The following is a 14,542-nucleotide window of genomic DNA, read 5'->3' on the forward strand; positions in this document are numbered from 1 at the left end:
GACAGGAGCTCCAGGGGCCCTGGCCAGCACCCCCGGCTCCCTCCTCCAGGGCTTTGCGGCGCAGCTCCCCAGGACACCTGCACCGGAGCTCTGCGGCCGCTTGACTCAGGCTTGCCCCTCCTGGAGCAGAGATGGCAGAGGGGCGGGAGGTCACATCCATCCCGAAACACTCGTGGTTACTCTGCTCCCTGCTTAAAACCATGTTTATGATAATCACCGAGAGCTAAAATTTGAGAGAAACCACATCAAAGTCTGGATTTCTGTGGGCTTTCCCCCCATCCCCCCACAAAAACTTGGAAGGCCCTGCATCGCTGGGCCCCGATTCCAGCAGCTCCACTGGCCAGCACGTGAGTTGCTGTCCCTGATGGCTTGAGGGATATGCAGTCACGTTCAGATTGATCCTTTGCTGTCACATTTTGAAACCCTTAATTTATGAACAAAGGACTCCATACTTTCACTTTGCGGGAGACCCTGTAAATGACAAACTCCATAGCCAGGCGCGCCTTCAGTCACCCGGGTGCTGCTCCCCAGGGCCCACACTGTGCCCTTCTCACTTCTGGGTGCCCCTTGGAAACAGGGCCGTGGACGGAAGAGCTCATGCTTGGAAAGTGCCAGAAAACAAGGGAGGTGCACAGTAAAGATAAAATCATAGCATCCCACTTCCACCTCTAACTGGCAAAGCACTTTGATGCATTTTCCTTCCCTGGCTCCTTCCAACTACTCAAGTAAGAGGAGGAGTAGGTGTTACCAACTTTTGGAAGAGGGACAGCCCAGAGAGGTGGCCTTAGCTACCTGAGGTCACACAGCAAACCCAGGTCTTCTAGCTCCTGGGTGAGCTGGTTTTCCTCTGCTGAGGGGATGCAGGGAGACTCCTCGCACAGTAGTGGGGGGTGGCGGTGGGGGCTGGGAGGCTCAAGGAACCTGGGAAGACAGCCACACAGGGCTTCCCACAGGGGGATACACCCAGGAGAGGGGGCAGCCCAGGTCCCGCCATCCCCAACCCCCTGGTGGGGCCTGACGCTGCCGCCCCTTCCCCCGCAGGCACGGGCTGCAACGCCTGCTACATGGAGGAGATGCAGAACGTGGAGCTGGTGGAAGGGGACGAGGGCCGCATGTGTGTCAACACTGAGTGGGGCGCCTTTGGGGACTCGGGAGAGCTGGACGAGTTCCTGCTGGAGTATGACCGCGTGGTGGACGAGAACTCCCTGAACCCGGGCCAGCAGCTGTAAGGACCTCCCCTCCCCCGCCCAGTGGCAGCAGATGGGGCCAGCCCGCTAGAAGATAATGGCCTTGTTTTTAAACAGCTCTGGGGAAAAGCAAACTGACAATCCCTTCGTAAGCGGGCTTGTCTCTTCCTTCAGCTCACACACATGTCGTGCCCTCCGTAAACCAGGAACAGTGAGAGATGAAAGGATCTGTCCTCAAAAGAGTGTCTATGGGAGCTCCCGTTGTGGCACAGCAGAAACAAATCCGACTAGGAACCATGAGGTTGCGGGTTCGATCCCTGGCCTCACTCAGTGGGTTAAGGATCTGGCCATGCTGTGAGCTATGGTGTAGGTTGCAGACACGGCTTGGATCCAATGTTGCTATGGCTGTGGTGTAGGCCAGCAGCTGTAGCTCTGCTTGGACCCCTAGCCAGGGAACCTCCATGTGCCGCAGGTGCAGCCCTAAAAAGACAAAAGACAAAAAAAAAAAAAAGAGTGTCTATGGATAGATGAGCCAGGACCTACCCCCTTCAGACGGGTGACCCCTGGCACAGGAGGGCTCTGAGATGCCCCTAGCAATGTCAGTTGGGTTTAACCCAGAGTTTCCCAAAGTACAGATCTGAACATGTTCACAGAGTGAATGGTAGTATTTTGTAGAATGCTGGGGATTTGCAGACAGCTTGAGAACCAGCCTTCAGAGCTTGCCCTTTATCGGCTGCCTTCTGCACCCCAGGCACACCTCCGTGGCTCTCATAAACCTCTACCAAGGAGTTCCCTTGTAGCTCAGCAGGTTAAGGACCTGGCGTTGTCACTGCTGTGGCTCTGGTTACAGCTATGGCGCAAGTTCCATCCCTGGCCTGGAACTTCCACATGTTGAGGGGCAAAAAAACAAAACAAAAAAACAAAACCTCTACAAGTCGGTAGTATGCATTGTTCTACAAGGTAAAGACGTGGACGCTTACAGAATGTGTCAGCTCATTCTGTAAGGCCTAAGAGCCCTAGCAAGTGCGCGGGTGGTCACTAGCCCTCTGATCCTTAGCTTTCCCAGCTGTCACTCGGTGATGAGAACAGCACCTATCCCAGGCTGTGGAGGAACTGGAGTGGGCGCGGGGCAGGGGCCTCCCGAGGAAGGTCTCAGAGGTACTGAACTGAGGCCCTGCGGTAAAGCGTTTTCCCAGGGTCCCAAAGCGCCGATGGCTGCAAAGTGGGAACCAGGAGTTTTGCCAAAGGAGGTGGGGGGGTGCCACAGCGCCCCGCCCGTGATGGGTCAGGGGCCGGTCTCGGCCCGCTCTGGGGACCTCCCTGCGGGGGACGAACCGCTGCCCTCCGTCCAGGTACGAGAAGCTCATCGGTGGCAAGTACATGGGCGAGCTGGTGCGACTCGTGCTGCTGAAGCTCGTGGACGAGAACCTGCTTTTCCACGGGGAGGCCTCGGAGCAGCTGCGCACGCGCGGCGCCTTCGAGACGCGCTTCGTGTCACAGGTGGAGAGGTGCGCGGGGCGCGGGGGCGAGTGGGCGGGGCACTGGCGGCGGCGCGCACCGGGCGGCTTCCCGGACCGAGAGGCCTGGAGCGTGGGGGCGGGGCTCCACGGGTGGGCGGGTCCTGGGCGGGGCTCAGGGGGCGGGGCCCGGGGTAGGGGCGGGGGCCTCCAGTGGGGCTCGCCGGGCGAGAGCGCCGGGGCCGGGACTGGCGTGAGGTCCCGCGGTGGGAGCGAGCTCAGGGGCCACTTGCGGAGCGCAGTGCCAGCGGCTGGGCTCGGGAGCGAGACTCCGGGGACAAGGGCCCAGGGTGGAGGCAGGGTCCTAGGGTGGGGCGCCGGGGGCGGAGGTGGCCTCCGGCCCCCAGGGGAGTCCGCTCACGGAGCCGTTGCGTCCGCCCTGCGGCCTCCCACCCTCAGTGGATCTCGTCTCATCCACACAACGGCCCCGAGGCGCAGCTGTGTCACCCACGTTAGGGCGGAGACCCTTGGCTTAGAGAAAGGGTTAACAACTAGGTCACCGCTGGTCCCTGGCGGAATCGGACCCTCTCCCTTCCGGCCCCGGAGTCCCGAGAGAGCTTTGGCTGGGAGACGTGGTCAAGGGGCGGGGAAAAGGCCGCCGCTGTGGGGGGTCGAGCTGGCGGGGGACCGAGCGACCCTCCCTGCAGCAGTGTCCTCCCGCCCCCGCCCCACAGCGACTCGGGCGACCGCAAGCAGATCTACAACATCCTGAGCACGCTGGGGCTGAGGCCCTCGGCCACCGACTGCGACATCGTGCGCCGCGCCTGCGAGAGCGTGTCCACGCGCGCCGCGCACATGTGCGCCGCGGGGCTGGCAGGCGTCATCAACCGCATGCGCGAGAGCCGCAGCGAGGACGTGATGCGCATCACCGTGGGCGTGGACGGCTCCGTGTACAAGCTGCACCCCAGGTGAGCCCGCGCTGCGGTCTGCCCCTCCCTGCTGGGCCCAGCCTCCCCCCTTTTAAGTTCGCGACCTAAGGGCAGAGCCCCGGCTTCAGTCTCCGCCGAATCACGGGAAGGTTCCCCTTTGCTTCGCCCCTGCCCTGCATTCAGCGCCGTAAGGGCAGCCTTGCTTCCCCCCCTGCTCAGCTTCAAGGAGCGGTTCCACGCCAGCGTGCGCAGGCTGACGCCCAGCTGCGAAATCACCTTCATCGAGTCGGAGGAGGGCAGCGGCCGGGGCGCGGCCTTGATCTCCGCGGTGGCGTCTAAGAAGGCCTGCATGCTGGGCCAGTGAAAATAGAGGCTGCAAGGCAACGAGGAGGCTGTGGCCAGCCGCTGGACCTGGGCTTCAGGGGACACGCTCCTGACAGGTCCTCCCAACTGGGCTCAGTCAAGAGGTTTCTCCTTGTAAGGACCCTGGACGCTTCCTATCCCCACTGTCACCCCAGAAGATGGGGAAGACCTCTTCCAGGAATGCGGAGAGCCCCCGGCTGGCCTCTTCTCTCAGAGTCAGTTGGCAGGACAGCCCTAGGGCCCTGACTGGGTTGGGGGCTGAGATGAGCAGGTACGGAGCCCCCAGAGTACCTCGCCTTTCTTGCTGGAATCAAGGACCCAGAAGGAAGTTAACTCAGGATTTTGTTGCATGTCTGCACTGCTTGCCTCTTGGAGCTTTCAGCCTAGCTCAGCCACCCTTAGGCCCTGGCTCTGGAAAGGGGGTGCCCTCTAGACCCCGCTATGGCCTGGCTTCCCTGGGAACTCAGCCCACATGAGGAGGAAACCCTTGTGAGGAAGCCCTGGGTTCCACAGGGGGCCTGGGGAAGCTGCTGATCACCTAGGCCTGGGAAGTGGGAGGACAGAGCTGCGACCTTGCTGAAGCTGCAGCGACACTGGGCCATGGGAGGATGGAGCAGGTACCGTAGGGCCTGGAGATGGCAGCCTTTTCCCTCCCACACTGCTATTCCTGAGTGGTTCGTGCTTCTGGAATGGACCCTCCCAGGAAGTATAAGAGACAGAGCCCCCAGAGTCCCTGCCCAGAGGGTCTCAGGAAGAGGAGTCATCCCTCCACCCACACACAGGCCTGGGAGCACCTCCAGAATGGAGTCCTCAGCTCCCATGGCGCTGGCTGGGAAGGAAACCCGGGCAGCATTCAGCATACCCCCGCGGGACAACCCAGGCCTCTTTCTTCTCACCAGACCTCCATGGACCACACCAACCTCTCCATGTCTGGGATCGGGTGGGGTTTTTTAATTAAAAGTTTTAAAAGCTTAGAACATCTTGTCCATCGTTCTTTGACCTCTGTGTATAAGGACGCGTGCATACAGACACTCTGCAGGCCCAGGCGTGCCTTGGAATTTGCCGTCCTCTCCAGTGAGCTATGCCGAGTGCAAAGAGGGACAGACCAGGCTGTTGAAACAGGAACAGGGTGGCATGGGAGCTGTGGTCAAAGGTCCTGGGCTGGCCCCGCCTCCTGCCCACCAGCCGGTGGGATGTGAGTGTGGTTCCACCCTGCTCTAATCGCTTAGCAGCTCTGGGGTCTCCGAGAGCTCCAAGGGACCGTGCAGGAGGGAGTGGGGCTGTTCTGGGAAGGGGGACACAGCTGGTCTCTTGGGACTGGTCCTGCTGCAGGGGGTCCCTCGGAGCCACTTGGGTTGTGACAGTGACTGGGAGGGGCCGGGATTATAGAAAGTCATGTGAAGTTCCCGCTGTGGTGCAGTGGGTTAAGAATCTGACTGCAGCAGCTCAGGTCACCTCGGAGGCGTGGGTTTCATCCCCAGCCTGGCACAGTGGCTTAAAAGATCTGGAATTGCCGCCGCTTCAGCATAAGTCATAGCTGCAGGTCAGATCTAATCCCTGGCCCAGGAACTTCCAAATGCTGCGGATGTGGCCATTAAAAAAAAAAAGAAGTCACATGATTTCTAGGGGCCTTCCTGATGCTCCTGAATGAAATGCCTATTTTGAGCGGGCCAGCCCAGGGTCTAAGACCACCTTACACAAAACCCCAGTCGCGTATGAACACATATTTGCAAGATTTTAAGGTACACTCACTTTTCAGCGAGAGGAACCACCCAGCAAACCTGGAATGACCGCGTCGTTTTATTTAGAACTTCAGCCAAAGTTGTGATTTTGAATCACTTCCGTTGTTTTCCGGTTTGCCTCATGTGGAAACACTTGCCATCTTTTTAGTTCTCTCGAGTCTAAATTACGCATCTGAAGTTTGTGCAAGCGTCTGATGACTTCATTAGCAGTACGCGTGTTCCAGCGCTCACAGTGCTGCAGCTCATTTCGCCATCAGTTATGTCCCGGCCAGCCTGTAGGTTACGGTTCAGGGCATTGTGTTGATTTTTTAAAATTCTCTGTGGAGATGGGGTATATAGCTGATGAATTTTATTTCAGGAGAGTAAAAGAGGCATTGTGAAATACTTACCTATTATACAAAAGGGACATTAGGACTGACTGATGAGAGCTCTGCTGGCCTTCCTGCCTTCCTTACCCCCAGGGCCAGAGGGGCAGCAGTGGGCCCTCTCCTAGTCTGGGCTCAGGGGGCAGCCAGTGGCCTGCTCCTTCTGCTCTGGATGGTCCCCAGCCTCCCAGCCCTTCTCTGCCCTGGGCTGGTAAGGAGCTGCCAGCTGCTGCTCCGGCACAGCGGACGGAGCCCGGGCCCCACGCTCCGTGGGTGAGTCCCCCAAGAAGGGCTCATAACCCACTTTCATGGGGTCCGAAGGGATGTTTGGGGTCCAGGCAGCGCTCCGTGCTCCGAAAGCATCACACGGAAGTTCTGTTTGGGGTCTCAGCCAGCTCAGGGTGGCTGCCCCTTGGTCAGAGGGGCCAGCGGCCAGGGCCAAGCGTCTTGAGCCAAACCTCTGGGAGTCCCTGGGGGGTGGGGGTCTCAGGTCAGAAAGCATCCTCAGAACCACCCACTGCCCTACCCTGGGCCCTCCCCCGCTGTCCTCTTGGCCTGGGCAGGTGCTGGACTGAAATCACAGGGAGGACAGCCGATGGGGGTCACGGGGGACCCCTCATTCAGCACCCGAGTTGTGAGAGTTGTGAGCCTTCTCTCTCTCGGGAGGCACTGCATCCAGTGCTGCTGGGATGGGTGGACACCCGGATGTCACACGTCGGGGCCTGAAAGTCGCCAGGAACGTGGCTGGAATCTGCTCGGGGGCCCTGTCCTCCCCCAGCCCAAGCCGAGGCTGCCAAGTTTGGGCCTGTCCTCTCCTCCTGTCCTTATTTGGTGCTTCAGGTGATAAGGCTGAAACATAAAGGGGGCTGTGGGCCCCTTGCAGCAACCCGGCTGCTGCAGAGAGAAGATGGTGAGTGCCAGGTGGGGGGGGGGTCTCAAGGCCAGTGGCCTCCCAGGTGCTGTCCTGGGGGCTGGGGGTGCAGTGTGCCAGGGGCTCCTGTGCCTGTGGTGGGCCCAGAGAGGTGGTCTCTAGGGACAGAAAGAGGACCTTGACCCCGGCTCTCCTGGGACACTCTGGGGATCTATCTCCCTGGCAGGGAGTCTTTGGGGAGCTGGGAAAAAACCCCTCCCCATCCACGGTATTGCAGGCCAGCAGAAAGGCGGGGACCCGGAGCAAGGCCGCGGCCACCAAGCAGGCCCAGCGAGGCTCTTCCAATGTCTTTTCCATGTTCGAGCAAGCCCAGATCCAAGAGTTCAAGGAAGTGAGTCCCCCCACCCCCCCAACAGCCTGGGACCTGTCCTGGGCTACCTGCCCCACCTACACTCCCTGTCCTCTGTGGGTCAGTGGTCCTGGCCCCTGTCCTTGCTCTGCTCACCATGCGGGTCTCCCCCACCTCTCACCTCCCCTGGGGTGGGGGCTGCTCCCACCTGGAGACTGAGGCCCCCACCTCACAGGCCTTCAGCTGCATCGACCAGAACCGTGATGGCATCATCTGCAAGTCAGACCTTCGAGAGACCTACTCCCAGCTGGGTAAGTGCACCCCTCTCCCACCGGCCCTGCGCGGCTCAGGCCAGGACCCAGTGCTGCAGGGCTGTGGCGGGGAGCCTGATGAGAGGGCCAGCCTCCTGTCGATCACTGCCCCTGCCCGTCCTCCCCTTCCTGCTCACAGCTCCCTCTTCCTCTCACACCCCTCCCCCATCACACCTTCCTCCCCCTCCCCCACCAGAGCTGCCTCTCACCTGCTCCCAGTCTGGGGAGGGGGGGGAAGGAGGGTGGAAGGGGACGGAGGCTGGGCCCTACTCAGGGACACTCAAGCTTCCTGTGTCCATCTCCCTCCCCGCCCGCACCCCCAGGGAAGGTGAATGTTCCAGAAGAGGAGCTGGATGCCATGCTGCAGGAAGGGAAGGGGCCCATCAACTTCACCGTCTTCCTCACGTTGTTCGGGGAGAAGCTCAACGGTGAGCCTGGGGCAGGTCTGGCCCCCCTGGCTGGGCAGCGAGCTCGAAGCCCACCTGGACCTGTCCTGACTTCCACCCAGACCCCATCCAGACCCCACCTGGCCCTTGCTGCCCCAGAGGGGGTGGGGCCCACCCCGGGTGGGGCCCACCCCTGCATTCCAGACCCCTGGGCACTGGTCACCCCAAGTCTCGAGGTTGGGAAATATGCCTTCAGCCTCCATTCCCAAGTCCCCAGCCCCGGTCTCCCAGCCAGGCCAGCCCATCTCCAAAGGCGAGCCAAGCCCGGCCTCCCTGAGCTCTGGACACGTCCCGCCTCTCTGGGAGGTGCAGAGACCCCTCCTCCTGGGCTTCTCCTGGGTGGGGGCTGGACACTGGCGGTGTGGATGCTCACTGGCTCCCTCGGCCTCCCAGGGACAGACCCCGAAGAAGCCATCCTGAGCGCCTTCCGCCTGTTTGACCCCAGCGGCAAGGGCGTGGTGAACAAGGACCAGTGAGTAGAGCAAGGGGGGAAGGGGCACCATTCCGGAAGCAGGGAGGCGGTGGGTCCCCTTGTGAGGGTGGGCCTTCTGTGCTTTTGGGGGGGCCTCCTGGGTCATGGGAGCCTTCAGTCCCCCTCCCCATGCAGCCACCCCCCACGATCCCCCCACTGCTCCTCACTGCCCCCCAGGTTCAAGCAGCTTCTCCTGACCCAGGCAGACAAGTTCTCTCCGGCCGAGGTGAGGATTCCGGGCTCCTTCATCACCGCTTTGCGCCCCCTCGCGGGGCCCTCACCCCTCAGGGCCCCGGAGAGGCCTCGGGGACGCGCTGCCCTCGTGGGCACAGAGCCCAGCTTTCGTGGGGAAGTGCCATCTCTGCTGGGATCTGGGGGCGAAGGTGGTCAGACAGAAGGGGAGGGGGTGTGCGGGGCGGGCGAGCGAGGGGTGCAGAGGCCCCCGGGGGAGCTCGCAGTGCACCGCAGCATCTGGAAGGGGTCGTACATGTGGGGGAGGGCGGCCGCCAGGCCAGGGTGGGGGGGCTCTGTGACCCATGGCCCCCTTCAACCTGCACGCAGCCCTGGGCTGAAAAAGCCTGCGGGCTGGGTGAAGGGCCACAGGGCAGCCACGGGCCCCCAGGCCATGCTGGCCGGGCCGCCTCTGACCGACGCCTCCGCAGGTGGAGCAGATGTTCGCCCTGACGCCCATGGACCTGGCCGGGAACATTGACTACAAGTCCCTGTGCTACATTATCACCCACGGGGACGAGAAAGAGGAGTGAGCACGGCTGCCGGCCCCTGGGACTCAGGGCTGGGCCCACGGGGACCCCTCAATAAACACTGTCTCCGAATTGAACCTGCAGTGGTGGCCTGTGACAGATGGGGTGGGAGCGCCAGGGGCCAATGCAGGGATCGCTGTGAGAACCAGCCGGGCCCTCGCCAGCCGGCCTCCATTCGCACCACACTGCCCCGTGGTGTATGAATGGTGACGTGCCCAGTTCACAGATGAGGACACCGAGGCCTGAGAGGGTGGGCGTGGCACCCAAGGCCACTCCCAGAGAGGAAACTCTGGGCTTTATTCCTGCCTCCCCAGGCCTCAATGGGCCTCTACTCAGCACACGTTCAACCAATGGCCCGCTGGTATGCACTGTGACACTGGGACTCTGCCCTCCTGGGACCTCCGACCACACAGCCCCCGTCTCTGCACAAGGGCTCACGTAGGCCTCCCTGCACACGCATGTGGTGTGCTGGGCCCCGTGTGATAGGCAATGAGGGACCAGTTTGAAAACACGACCATGGAATTCCCATCGTGACTCAGAGGAAATGAATCTGACTAGGATCCATGAGGATGCAGGTTCGATCCCTGGCCTCACTCAGTGGGTTAAGGATCCGGCGTTGCCGTGAGCTGTGGTGTAGGTCGCAGACACAGCTCAGATCTGACGTTGCTGTGACTGTGGCTTCCGCCGGCGGCTGCGGCTCCAATGTGATCCCTAGCCCGGGAAACTCCATGTGTTGCAGGTGTGGCCCTAAAAAGACCAAAAAAAAAAAAAAAAGAAAGAAATGAAAACACAACCAAACTCCAGGTGAGGCACCTTGACACCGAAGGAGGGCCTGGAGTACTTGCAGACTTTGAAGGAAATACTCCAGAACTGGCCCCATGCTCCTGGGGTGACAGAGTCAGGCAGCTGGAGAGGGAGAGGGATTCTCGGCAGGAGTTGCTGGTCTCCCATCCCCCACCCCCCTCCGGAAACCAGGGGCTGGGGCCAGCCAGCTTCATCATGGGGACAGAAAGGGCAACAGAGGGCCCTCTAGAACACCCACAGCCGGGAGGGGAAGAGGGTGGGAGTGGGGGGAGAGGGGAGAGGAAGGGGCAGCAGGGAGAGGACAGCTCTGGGCAAGACCCAGACCACAGGTCCTTCTCTGGACGGGAACCGGGAATGCCGGGTAAGGAGCTCCCATTGTGGTGCAACATGATGGGCTGCATTTCTGCAGCACCAGGATGTAGGTTCTATCCCTGGCTTGGCACAGTGGGTTAAAGGCTCCAGCATTGCCGCAGCTGCGGTGTAGGTCAAACCTGTGGCTCAGATGTGACCCCGGCCCTGGAAATTCCATAGGCTGTGGGGCGGCCAAAAAGGAAAATGAAAAAAGAATGCGAAGAGCTCTCAGCCCCCTTCCTCCACTCCCTCCAAGCCCAGTCTGCCAGCTGGGTTGGTGGAGGGGAGGGGGAAAGGAGGAGCTGACCACACCTGGAGAAGCGTCCGTTCTGTTTTGATTTTCCCCTGGGACATGGTCATTTTAATGACTGCGTGGAGACCTGAGATTTGGTTTTCATGGCGCTTTCTGTTGCTTATCCAGGAACACCCCCCCCCCCCCCCCCGTGGAGCAGGCTTCCCAGGAAGAGCATGAACAAGGTCAAGCGGTAGTTCTTGACCTTGATTCTAGCTCCGGAGGAGTTCTGCTTGGTCGACAACCTGATTTCAAAAAGGAAGGGATTGTTTTATAATTCAGGCCTCAGCAAGGAAGATTGGGACAGACGCTGAAAGGGATCAAAAATGATCATAGGTTCGTGAACAAAGAATAAGAAGAGACGTTCACCACCCAGATCCGCAAGGGTTAAGTCCCAAGGCCGGGCAGTGGCCCCAGACAGTGCCCCTGAAAGGCGTTCCTAATGGAAAACCAGAGCCACCTGGGCTTTGGTAACGGGGCCCCTGGATAGTTAGTTAGATGCATCTCTTGGAAGAATTCCAGGGACCCCAGATTCCGGCCTCTTGTCATCCACAGAAAAGCCCTAAAGTCATTAACTTGAGATGTCTGTTCTTTGTGATTAGCAGTAATCTTTGACCAAGATGTATGCTTGACTGTATGTATTTCCTAGTCCCCCCCGCCGCCCCAAATCATATATAAACTGGCCTCTGCCCTACCTCTTCGGAGCAGTTCCCCAGCGCGAACTGAGCAGTGGGCTCTCGGGCTGTAGTCTTCCCTGAGCCCTGCAGGAGGGCCGGAGGCACCAGGGCTGCCTGCTGAGCTGTGACGCCCCTTGCAGGTGGAGGTGGCTGTAGAGGCAAATGCAAATGAAAACCGAGCAGAAGTTCATGCTCCCTGATGCAAAGCAAGGAAACAGACTTGCCTTAAGAGTATTTCATTTAGAAAACTTGTAAGTTCTTTCCCTTCCTCTTTTGGGTAAATCCGTTTAAAGGCTAAATCAGCCTCTGGCCAGGGTTACAACACTGGACGGTCTCCCAGGGACCGGGGGACCCCTCTCCTAAGGAAGGTCGCACCCCCGTCGCCCAGTTGCCCTGGAGGTGGGAGCCTGACTTTACAGCCGGCTGGCTCTGCTCTAAGTTGCCAGCCTCCTTCATTTGCTTTTTCTCCAGAGAAAGGCGCTTGGCAAACGTGGGTGCCCCCCAGTCCCAGTGAGGGGTGTGAGCTGTGTGACAGACGGGACCCAGGCCTCTCCCTGGCGACGATGGATTGACCTGGTGTGTAAAGGGTGCGACTTCTTCCTGCTCCGCCGTCTCTGTGAGGAGCACAAAGATGGCTTAGCCCTTGTTCAGTAATACATGTCTTCTTTCTGGTGACTGGTGGAGAGATTTTTCTGGGTTGGCAGGAGATTTTGTTTTACTTTTATCCCCTCAGCTTGGCCTGAAGCTCCATCCCACCAGAGCCTCAGCCCTCCCTCCTGGAGAGGGTGTGTGGGCAGCCAGGGATGTGAGGCCGGAGTGGCCTCGCCAGGCAGGGTAGGTGCGCAGCGCTTGGTCAAGGGGGATTCGGGCCCTTGATGGTTGTATTTTCTTATTTTACAATAAGAAACTGAGACCATTCGGCCCCCAGTCCTGCCCCCACCCCAACTTAGAGGCAGGGCTCACATTCTTTCCTTAGCTGTTTTAAAACCACTGACTGATAAAGACAGGCGCTTTTATCAACTGCACCCTGGCATGAGAAATCTGAAGCTGCTTGCTTCTCCAGGAGGCGTGGCCTGTCCTGAGGGTTAGGGGAGAGGGTCTGACGGCTGTTGCCCGCCGTCTCATAGCCTCGCCCACCCTTCCAGGCTCTCTCCCAGCAGACTGACTGTCTAGCCCCTATTTGCCTGAGAGGTGCAAGAGATCTCAGCTCTGGTGCTTCGCTCTGATTTCATTGCTGCATGGATGCAGGAGTGTCTAATCAGGCTGGAGAGACTAGTGCATGGGAGGGCGAAATACACTTGCCTCTTCTTTGCCGTGAGCCTTCTAGACTCTTCTGGTCAGAAGGGCCGGGGGTGTGGAGATGCAGAGAGAAGCACTGTGCTGCGGGACGCCTTCTCTGAGGCAAAGGAGCAGGCCTGGAAATTCGGGCCCCCTCACCAGATATGTGAGTGACTTGAGTGACCCCTGCTTCCTCTCTGGTTCTCGGTGGGTTTCCTCACCCATGAAAGGGAGGCAGGTCTGGGTGTTGACGGCCTCTGATGCTCGCTGAGTACCCCTGTGCCAAGTGCCTCTAGAGCCGCACATGACAGGCTCCCCCCCAGCCTCCAGCCCCAGGGTAAGGGCTACTGTTCTCCACCTGCTTGTAGGAGGGGTAACCAGGTGGGTGTCAGTTTTGTCTTTTTTTTTGGTTTACTTTTTAGGGCCGCACCTGCGGCATATGGAGGTTCCCAGACTAGGGGTCCAATCGGAGCTGTAGCCACCAGCCTACGCCATAGCCACAGCAAGGCCAGATCCAAGCCCCATCTGTGACCTACACCCCAGCTCATGATAATGCTGGATCCTTAGCCCACTGAGCAAGGCCAGGGATCGAACCAGCATCTTCATGGATACGAGTTGGGTTCTTAACCTGCTGAGCCTCAATGGGAACTCTAGTTTTGTCTTTAAGAGACAGATGTGCACCCTCTGCCTTTCTCCCTGGAACGTGGCTTGCACACGACACGACCCCCAGGGCTGTGGGAGGCCTTGAGCTGAACCCAGGGGGCACCTCCCATCTCCGTCGTACACAAACAGAAATAAGCTTCTTTGGGATTGAAGCTCTGCTATTTGGAGTTTTTGATACTTCCAGCAGAACCTAACCCTAATCAATACAGTATGAACGGGCAGGGAAACGCAGGCACCTGTGGTTAAACAACCTGCTCAGAGCTACACAAGCTCTGAGGTGTCAGGGCCACGTCTGAACCTACTGATGGATCTTCGTGTCACCAGATCCCAGAGCAGAGCATGTGGCACGAAGGCTGTAGGTTTGGGTCTTTCTCTCCAGGAGAATGAACTGGCTGCAGGTGGCCCCAGAGAGCCTCTGGATGTGCTGAGTTCTCATATATGGAAGTCCTCAGGCCTCACACAGAACCAGGAGCTGCAAATGAAAACATTTAAACTTTACACCTCCTTTTTTTTTGAGATAGGTTTTTTTTTTTAATTTTCTTATTAGAGTTGATTTACAATGTTCTGTCCATTTCTGCTGTACAGCAAAGTGACCCCATCATACCTAGATATACATTCTTTTTATCATATTATCTTCTCTCATGTTCTATCACAAGTGATTGGCTATAGTTCCCTGTGCTGTATAGCAGGACCTCATTGCTTATCTATTCTAAATGTAATAGAATAGTTTGTATCTATTAACCCCAAACTCCCAGTCCATCCCACTCCCTCCCCCACAGCAAATACCAGTCTGCTTTTCTGAGATCGGTTTTGAGAATGTATTGCCTCTGTTTTTAATATGATTCCTTCCATTGCGAGTTATATAATGTAATTTTTTTCCTGGCCACTCCTGTGGCATATAGAAGTTTCTGGGCCAGGGGTCAATCCTGTGCCACAGCAGTAACCAGAGACACAGCAGTGACAACACTGTGTCCTCAATGCTCTGAGCCACCAGGGAACTCCGAGATATCTTAATTTTCTTTTTTTTTCTTTTTTCTTTTTCTTTTTCTTCTTTTTTTTGTTTTTTTTGTTTTTGTTTTTTTTTTGTTTTTTTTTGGCTGCATCCAGGGCATATGGAAGTTCCTGAGCCAGGGATCAAACCCACACCACAGCAGTGACAGCACTGGATCCTCAACCCACTGAGCCACCAGGGAGCTCCCTTTCACACTTTTTAGGCGAGGAAAT

The 14,542-nt window shown here is 58.5% G+C and overlaps 2 protein-coding genes and 1 long non-coding RNA gene across 4 annotated transcripts in view; 2 read left to right on the forward strand and 1 right to left on the reverse strand.

The window, feature by feature from the left end:
- GCK (glucokinase) overlaps nt 1–4,910 on the forward strand; it is a 48,492-nt gene extending 43,582 nt beyond the window's left edge. For both annotated transcript variants that reach the window (XM_013985832.3, XM_003134883.3), the window contains 4 exons: nt 1,042–1,225; nt 2,540–2,695; nt 3,379–3,612; nt 3,793–4,910. In XM_013985832.3, the coding sequence (XP_013841286.1) occupies nt 1,042–1,225; nt 2,540–2,695; nt 3,379–3,612; nt 3,793–3,937 (719 nt within the window). In that variant the 3' untranslated portion in view covers nt 3,938–4,910. The remainder of the gene's footprint in view (nt 1–1,041; nt 1,226–2,539; nt 2,696–3,378; nt 3,613–3,792) is intronic.
- Nucleotides 4,911–5,718: 808 nt separating this feature from the next.
- On the reverse strand, nt 5,719–7,586 carry LOC146395089 (uncharacterized). Its single transcript, XR_014833240.1, has 2 exons — nt 7,472–7,586; nt 5,719–5,996 (listed from the first exon to the last, which is right to left on the reverse strand). It is a non-coding gene; the product is annotated as an uncharacterized LOC146395089 (long non-coding RNA).
- MYL7 (myosin light chain 7) lies at nt 6,937–9,330 on the forward strand. Its single transcript, NM_001444831.1, has 7 exons — nt 6,937–6,953; nt 7,192–7,305; nt 7,499–7,574; nt 7,898–8,002; nt 8,414–8,492; nt 8,670–8,718; nt 9,155–9,330. Exons 1-7 carry the CDS (start codon nt 6,951–6,953, stop codon nt 9,254–9,256), a joined length of 528 nt encoding a protein of 175 aa, NP_001431760.1. The 5' UTR covers nt 6,937–6,950; the 3' UTR covers nt 9,257–9,330.
- Nucleotides 9,331–14,542: the final 5,212 nt, after the last annotated feature.

Source organism: Sus scrofa, chromosome 18 (assembly GCF_054392235.1).
Source record: "Sus scrofa isolate SSC_HxYL_T2T_F1_AM1 chromosome 18, Sscrofa_HxYL_maternal_Yorkshire_Landrace_v2.0, whole genome shotgun sequence".
In the NCBI taxonomy this organism is placed as follows: domain Eukaryota; kingdom Metazoa; phylum Chordata; class Mammalia; order Artiodactyla; family Suidae; genus Sus; species Sus scrofa.